At 51.0% G+C, this 8,598-nt stretch overlaps 1 protein-coding gene across 1 annotated transcript; it reads left to right on the top strand.

The window, feature by feature from the left end:
- The first annotated feature begins 297 nt into the window (after nt 1–297).
- On the top strand, nt 298–5,585 carry LOC136486652 (protein NRT1/ PTR FAMILY 5.2-like). The gene is made up of 3 exons (XM_066483610.1): nt 298–665; nt 838–1,055; nt 3,997–5,585. The coding sequence occupies exons 1-3, from the start codon at nt 542–544 to the stop codon at nt 5,431–5,433; spliced, it is 1,779 nt and encodes a 592-aa protein (XP_066339707.1). The 5' UTR covers nt 298–541; the 3' UTR covers nt 5,434–5,585.
- Nucleotides 5,586–8,598: the final 3,013 nt, after the last annotated feature.

The following is an 8,598-nucleotide window of genomic DNA, read 5'->3' as shown; positions in this document are numbered from 1 at the left end:
TCCGGGCACGCTTCTACGTGCTCGCTGCTCGTCGTCGTCGTCGTTGTGGAGGGAGGGCGTCGTGGTAAATGCCGGTGCAAAATCGCAGAGCACAGTAAATGCCTTCAATGCAAACATACAGGGGGGAGCAGAGCGGTAGGAGGGCACGCGTAGCTACACAATTTAATGCACGCATCAGTACTCCCTCCAGCTGTTCAGGTCTTGAGCAGCGAGTGCAGCAGCAGGCCGGACCGAGCTCGCTCTTGGGCCTTGTTTAGATTGCGAAAAAATTTCAACCCGATGAATAGTATCACTTTTGTCTTATTTGACAAATATTGTCCAATCGTGGACCAACTAGGCTCAAAAGATTCATCTCGTGATTTCCAACTAAACTGTGTAATTAGTTATTTTTTTTACCTACATTTAATACTCCATGCAAGCGGCTAAAAATTGATGTGATGGAGAGAGAGTGAAAAAACTTGGAATTTGGGTGGCATCTAAACAAGGCCTTGGCTCTCCTCGCCAGTCGCCTCTGGCCTTGAGCCAGCTCCTGCGTGCGGCCATGGAGAACGGCGAGGGAGGGGGAGGAGGACGGGAGTACACCAAGGACGGCTCCGTCGACCTCCGCGGCAACCCCGTCCTCCGCTCCAAGTGCGGTGGCTGGACCGCCTGCACCTTCATCGTCGGTACGTACTTGTACTGTACATTTTTCGTCGTCAGAGAGATTCAGAGTCAGCTAGCGGCGCTCTCTCGTTTCTCCGGCCGGCCGGCCGGCCGGCGGCAATGTTTCGCCGCCGGGATTTGCTTCGCGTGCCCATGGGCCATGGATCTATGACTATGCTACGCATGCATATGCAGTGTACGAGCTGTTCGAGCGAATGGCGTACTACGGCGTGGCGGCGAACCTGGTGGTGTACCTGACGGAGCGGCTGCACCAGGGCACCGTCCAGGCCGCCAATAACGTCACCAACTGGTCGGGCACCGTCTTCCTCACGCCGCTCCTCGGGGCCTTCCTCGCCGACGCCTACCTTGGCCGCTACTGGACCTTCGTCGCCGGCTCCGCCGTCTACCTACTGGTATGCACGTCATCGCTAGTAATTAGTAATTACCCCTCCTGAGTCCTCACTAACTAGTTATTACGTTCATTAATTTGTATGCCAGTACAGTGCGTTTAAAAAATAAACCGTTCGCAAGTTAATTCTTGGATTCTTTATTTCTAGCCGTTGGATTTGTTTTTTTTTTTTTGTGTCCCATGTTTTTGTGTATCGTAGAAAAACAGTGATGGGAATGAACATTCTGCAGCTTGTTCGGATGGCTGGTCCGTATCGTTGCTGCTTCGTAAAGAAGTACTGCTGGCTGGTTTGTGTGAGAGAAAAATAGTGTTCTGACTGAAAATTTACGATGGTTTGCGACAAGCCACAGCCAAATGAACAGGCTTAAATTTGGAAAAAAAAAAATGCCCTGCAATAAATGAGTCTTTTATTACCATGCTTGCGCAATAATTACATCTTGAATGCTTGTTAGTACTTTATTAGGACAAATCCATTCCAACCAGCTGATGAGCAACTACTCTGTGAGCAACATTGTAAACTACAGATTCAGAAGGCAGAGCATCAGATGCCTTCCATTTTTCTAAAAAAAGCGCATCAGATGCTTTTGTTCTACTAACATTAGTAGAAAGGAACTTATTTTTGAGGTTTACGATGATGGGACTGTTCGGTTGGCTTCATGACTACTTTTGGAAGTACTGAGGTCTTGTTCGCTTCGCTGAAATTTATCTAATACTACTGATGCTTATTCTGATTTGTTGCGATACGAAAACACTATTCATTCATATGTCAAATACTTCCATCGTCCAAGAAAAGCATTTAATGTTTAAGTTGTGTCCTAAGTCAAACTACCAAATTTACAGAGAAAATGGTTAACATTTATGACACCAGTACATATACTCGCTCCGTCCTAAGATACATGACGTTTTTTTTTACTTCTTAGACATCATGTTTGACTGTTCATCTTTATCGGGGTTATGATAACCCGGGTATCTTAAGGCACCTATTAGTTAGCCGCTCGAACGACCCACGGTACATGAGCTGGTATAAGTCCGAACGACCGAGGCCCAACTAAGCTATGTGGACCTAGGCCAAGCACTAAGGCAACGGTTGGCCATGACCACTTCTCTCTGCCTTCACCGCACGCCGTGCAACGCCACACGGCCTCTCCTTCGTCCCAACCCCCTGGAGAAATGGGGAGAGATCGGGCTCCGCTAGGAGCACCTGCTCTGATAAGAGTAGGCACGCCACACTAATCCCGCAAGGACCGAGAGGACAATAGTCCCCTCCGTCTGGTCAGACGCCATCCCTACGCCACGCAGCGAAGACAAGACAACACCACCAAGCAGTGGCGGCCAGTATGGTGACCCACCATCCAAATACGACCCGACGAGATGGGTGTACGACCTCATCCACTACGGGATGGGGTTCACAACGGCGGACATGACTTTTAAGGCCATCCAAGCCAATGAAGGACACGACCCTGGAGCTCGAGATCGTGGCCACAAGCTCCACAAGCAGCAAGACGACCAATGACCTAGGGGTAGCTACCAACTCCCGTATGACGCTCCCGGATGATCAGGAGGCGATGACGAAGGCCACGGCGAGACCACGTCGCATAAGAGAGTTGGCGAATCACCGCCATGCCTACAGTGCCACCACAACCGGCACAGTAGCACCACGCCACCCATGCCGCTACGTGGGCGCAAGACAATGACGACAACCACGCCCGGACGTGCGCTACACCAAGACAAGATGGCGTTCCTTGCAAGCAAGTTAGCTTGGTTCTCTCCCTCAGGCTCACGACCCCTTGGTCGGGAGAACCTCCTTCTTTGTATGTGACCCGGCCCCGGACTCTATATAAGGGCACCCATGGCACCCATCGAAGGCATCGGACTCTCGAAACCTTCATTTGGGCAGTCCATCTTCTAACTCTAGCTCCACTCTCCTACCTCTTCCACCATTCTTGCACCTCCCATTGTAAGAACTTCATAGCATTCAAGTGAGGAACGCGCACTCGATCTTCTCTGAAACTGGACCTAGGGCTCCAGCCTGAACCCGTATAATTTCTCGTGTCTTTTGGATGCTACCATCGTCTCTCTGAAGTAGCGTGACAATCGTATAAATTTACTAGTCGGTCGACAAAACACTGACAATCTTATTCAAAATTTTTGTATATATAAATATTATTTATTTTGTTATAACTTATCTTATCATTAGAGACACTTTAATAATGAGTTGTTTACTTTATCATTTGTAAAAAAAACTGAATAAGACAAATGATCAAAGCGTCCTGTTCGCTTGGCTTATAAGCCGTACTTTTTCAGCCAACGAACAGTATTTTTCTTTCGCAACAAATCAGCCAACAGTACTTTCAGCCATGGCTTATCAGCCAAGCGAACAGGGTATATATATATATATATATATATATAAGTGAAAAACGTCATCGGGACTGAGGGAGTATTTCGTCTAATGATAATTATTCGATAATATGATTATTAGTAGTCTTTTGTATTAAATTGGTTAAATTTTAGACAAATTAACTTAGAACAAAATTGGGATGAAGGTAGCATGACTCAATAGAAGCTTATCAGTTTATATTAACAGTAAATATGATATCTCTGTAGAAAACTTCATACAATCATACAGATTTCAGAGAGCTACTTTTTTCTGGAGGATCATTCAGAGAGCTACTGTATTATAGCTGTAGTTGTTGCGGGCGCAACTTGGGCCTAAATAGTTAGAATCACACAAGCAATAGCCCAAGTAAGCCTTTTGGTAAGGCCTACCGAGACTTGACCCAACCTACGCGTAATCCAAGCCCATTACATAGAATCTGGGCCGTAATCAGCTTTAGCTGTCACTATCATTATTGTTGGGCTATTGGAGGGCCATTTGCAAAATGGGCTGACCACGAAAACGCAGCATAGGTTCTATGGCGTCTGAATTGTTGCCGAATCAAACGCAGGGAATGCTGCTGCTGACGCTGGCGGTCTCCGTGCCGGCACTGAAGCCGCCGCCCTGCGACCCCGGCGCCACCTGCCCACGCGCATCCGCGCTGCAGCTGGGCGTCTACTTCGGCGGGCTGTACACCATCGCGCTGGGACACGGTGGCACGAAGCCCAACATCTCCACCATCGGCGCCGACCAGTTCGACGACTTCCACCCGGCTGAGCGGCTGCGGAAGCTGTCCTTCTTCAACTGGTGGATGTTCACCGTGTTCACGGGCATCCTCTTCTCCACCACCGTGCTCGTCTACCTCCAGGACAGCGTGAGCTGGTCGTGGGGGTACGGCGTGCCCACGCTGGCGCTCGCGGCCTCGGTCGCCGTCTTCCTCGCCGGCACGCCGCTGTACCGGCACAAGCTACCGCAGGGCAGCCCGATCACGAAAATGGGCAAGGTGGTCTGCGCGGCCGTGTGGAAGTGCCGCGTTGCGGTTCCTGGGGACCTGACCGAGCTGCACGAACTGGAGCCCGAGCACTACACCAGCAAGAAGAGGTTTCGCGTGAACCCAACGAGCTCCATGGGGTTCCTGAACAAAGCGGCGGTCAAGGTGGAGGAGGACGCCTCCCCCTCCGGGTGGACGCCGCTGTGCACGGTGACTGAGGTGGAGGAGACGAAGCAGATCGCGGAGCTGGTGCCGCTGCTGGCCACCATGTTCGTGCCGTGCGCGCTGATGGCGCAGGTGGGCACGCTCTTCGTGAAGCAGGGCGTGACGCTGGACCGCCGCGTCGGGCGCGGCACGGGCACGTTCCGGGTTCCCCCCGCCAGCCTCGGCGCCGTCGTCACGCTGACGATGCTCGTCTGCGTGGCGGTCTACGACCGCGCCCTCGTCCCCGCCGTCCGGAGGCGCACCAAGAACCCGCGCGGGATCACGCTGCTGCAGCGCATCGGCGCCGGGCTGGTCCTCCAGGTGGTGACGATGGCGACCACGGCGGCGGTGGAGAGCCGGAGGCTGAGCTTCGCGAGGAGCCACGGCGCCACGGCCGGCGGCGAGCCGCTGCCGCTCACCATCCTCGTCCTGCTCCCGCAGTTCGTGCTGATGGGCGCCGCCGACGCGTTCCTGGTGGTGGGGCAGATCGAGTTCTTCTACGACCAGGCCCCCGAGAGCATGAAGAGCCTGGGCACGGCCATGTCCCTGACGGCGTACGGCGTCGGCAGCATGCTGAGCAGCGCCGTCCTGTCAGCCGTGGCGCGGGTGACGGCCGCCGGGAGGGGCACGCCATGGGTGACCGACGACCTCAACGCGTCGCGCCTCGACCTCTACTACGCGTTCCTCGCCGCGCTGGGCGCCGCGAACCTGGCCGCGTTCGTGGCGCTGAGCTGCAGGTACTCGTACAGGGCGGAGGCCATCGGCGTCACGGCCAGAGTGCACTCGGAGCCGGTGCCGGCGGTGGCGCCATGACGAGAGCTTCCATGCGCCGTTTCTCGATCGGCTCGTGTTTGATTATTACGCATAACGGACTGTAATTTAGACGAACGTAGTACGTACGTGATTGTGAAGGATCAACTGAAGTCACCATTGAAAAGTATTTTGTGACGATCGTTTGTAGCTTTCGCGAATCGGCGTGCCAAAGTGTCATTGCCAATGCAAGGCCCTCTAGATCTATTCTTATCTTATCCAATTATTGTGACATCGAGGGCTAGGCATGCATCTACTACTACTTGACTGCTGCTCGTTTTTTTCCCCCAAACAGGTTCCGCAATTCGCATGCCGTTGCATGTTGCTTTGGCAGCATCGTATCGTATGGTACTGTCGTCGACCGGTGGGGCCGGCCGCGAATATTGATGATCTCCTCTTGGCGCCTTCCTAGTTCCCATGCGCGGCGCGCCAAATGTGGGGTCTACTAGGAGCAGTACTTTGACTACCGGTAGCGGTAGGGGGTCACTCTCTGCGTTTGACTTGTGGCAGCTAAGAGAGTTGAAAACTGCACGTGACAGTACCGTGCCAAACTGCCAAAGTGCCAATCTATACCCAGCAAGTCGCCGGTGGACTTGGGAGCAATTCATGGCATCAGCGCTTCCACGTTCCACACGGTGGGCTACTCCACCGGTGGAGTTACTTACCCTTGCTCCCAAACTTCACCGCCCTTGATCAAATATGTTAACCACCAAGTGTATGACCTTGTGCACATGTGTTAGCATATTTTCACAAACATTTTCAAGGGTGTTAGCACTCCACTAGATCCTAAATGCATATGCAATGAGTTAGAGCATCTAGTGCACTTTGATAACTATATTCCGATATGAGTTTCACCCCTCTTAATAGTATGGTTATCAATCCTAAATGTGATCATACTCCTCTAAGTGTCTTGATCACCAAAACAAAATAGCTCCTATGGTTATACCTTTGCCTTGAGCTTTTTGTTTTTCTCTTTCTTCTTTCCAAGTCCAAGCACTTGATCATCATCATGGTATCATTCATCATCATGCTATGATCTCCATTTGCTTCATCACTTGGGTGGTGCTACCTTATCTCATGATCACTTGATAAACTAGGTTAGCACTTATGGTTTCATCAATTCACCAAAACCAAACTAGAGCTTTCAGGTGCTCTCCCCTTGCCTCTTCCACCTCAGCGTCCCCAAGCTATGCAAGATCCAATTCCTGAGAAGCAAGTTCCAACCAAGTCTACTTCCATCGATGACAAGCTGTCCACGCTGTGAAATTATCGGCGAGCACGTGGACTCTATGTTCGCTGCGGCGACAAGTGGGCTCTAGGCCATCGGTGTGCCCTAGTTCCACAAGTTCATGCCCTTCAAGAAGTCTGGGACATGTGCTCCGAGGCATTCTAGGAAGCTGTCGATAGTACTATCCAAGATGTTGATCAGCCCACTGATGTTCAGGCTTCCATGATGTTCCTCTGCTATGGTCTCTGGTTCTGCTGCTCCCAGAACAATGCAATTCAAGGGATCATTGCTGGGCCATGACGTCGTCATTTTGGTGGATTCCGAAAGCAGTCATTCCTTCTTGAGTTCCTGCATTGCAACCGGTCTGCCAAATCTGAGGCCTCTTCCTACACCAATGACAGTAAGAGTGGCTGATGGGGGCTCTCTCCTCTGCTCTACCGAAGTCAGCTGTGCTGAATGGTCAGTTCAAGGCTACACTTTCCACTCTACTCTACGCATCCTACAGTTGGGCTCTTATGACATGATTGTTGGTATGGATTGGTTAGAGGCCTTCTCACCTATGAGGGTTGATTAGCAACACAAGTGGATGAGCATTCCTTATGGCCAACAACATGTCGTTCTTCAGGGCCTGTTGTCGGAATCAGATCAGCATTGTATCATGCAACTTTGTCACATTGCTGCTTCTGCAACTTCCTTGACCCCTCCTAAGCTTCCTCCAGCCATCCAACATCTTGTTGAAGAATTTTTTGAGCTATTCCAAGAACCATCTGAGCTGCCACCTCACCGTCAATGCAACCATCATATTCCATTGGTTCCCGGTGCTCTCCCAGTGGCTCTCCGTTAGTACCGTTACAAGCCAGCGCTCAAGGATGAGATTGAAAAACAAGTTTCTGAGATGCTGCAGTCAGGCATGGTACAGCCAAGCTCGAGTGCTTTCTCTTCCCCGGTGCTCTTGGTCCGCAAGAAAGATGGTATGTGGTGGTTCTGCATTGACTACAGGATGCTCAACGCCTTGACTGTCAAGAGTAAATTTCCTATTCTAGTGGTGCGTGAGCTGTTGGATGAGTTAGCCCACGCCCGCTGGTTTTCTTGCTTGGATCTTCGGGTTGGCTTTAATCAGATTCATCTGGCACCCAGTGAAGAACATAAAACAACCTTCCAAACGCATTGGGGTCAGTTTGAGTTTACTGTCATGGCCTTCGGATTGACCGGCACACCAAATACCTTCCAAGGCGCCATGAACACCACTCTCTACCCTTTGTTGTGTAAGTGTGCTCTGGTTTTCTTTGATGACATTCTGGTGTACAGTCATACTCTCAAAGACCACATTCAGCACCTTCGCCTGGTTTTTACCCTATTAGCAAGAGACCAATGGAAACTTAAGATCTCCAAATGTCGTTTTACCCAGCAGTCCATTTCATATCTTGGACACATTGTTAGCCATAATGGTGTGTCTATAGACCCCAGCAAGATTGAGTCTATCCAGCAGTGGCCTCCACCACAGAATATCAAAGAGCTCCATAGCTTCTTGGGGTTAGCCGGCTACTACCGTAAGTTTGTGAAGCACTTTGCTACATTGGCCAGACCTCTAACTGATCTTCTCAAGAAGGGATCTATATTCATTTGGAATCCATCTCACCAAGCTGCTATGGATGCTTTGAAGTCTGCCCTTGGTTCAGCTCCAGTGCTCACCCTGCCAAACTTCAGTAAGCCATTTCAGCTGCAGACTGATGCCAGCGACTTGGGTGTTGGAGCATTCCTATTACAAGATGGCCTCCCCTTGCCTTTGTTAGCAAAGCACTTGGCCCCCGAACTCAAGCTCTGTTTACTTATGAAAAGGAGTTCCTGGCAATCCTAGTGGCAGTCGAGCAGCGGTGTTCATATCTCCAGCATAGCGAATTTACCATCTTTACTGACCAACGCAGCCTCATGTACATCAC

The sequence above is a fragment of the Miscanthus floridulus genome, chromosome 1 (assembly GCF_019320115.1).
Source record: "Miscanthus floridulus cultivar M001 chromosome 1, ASM1932011v1, whole genome shotgun sequence".
Classification (NCBI taxonomy): Eukaryota; Viridiplantae; Streptophyta; class Magnoliopsida; order Poales; family Poaceae; genus Miscanthus; species Miscanthus floridulus.
The sequence above is the reverse complement of the archived record's forward strand: the minus strand, read 5'-3'. Positions and strand labels throughout refer to the sequence as shown.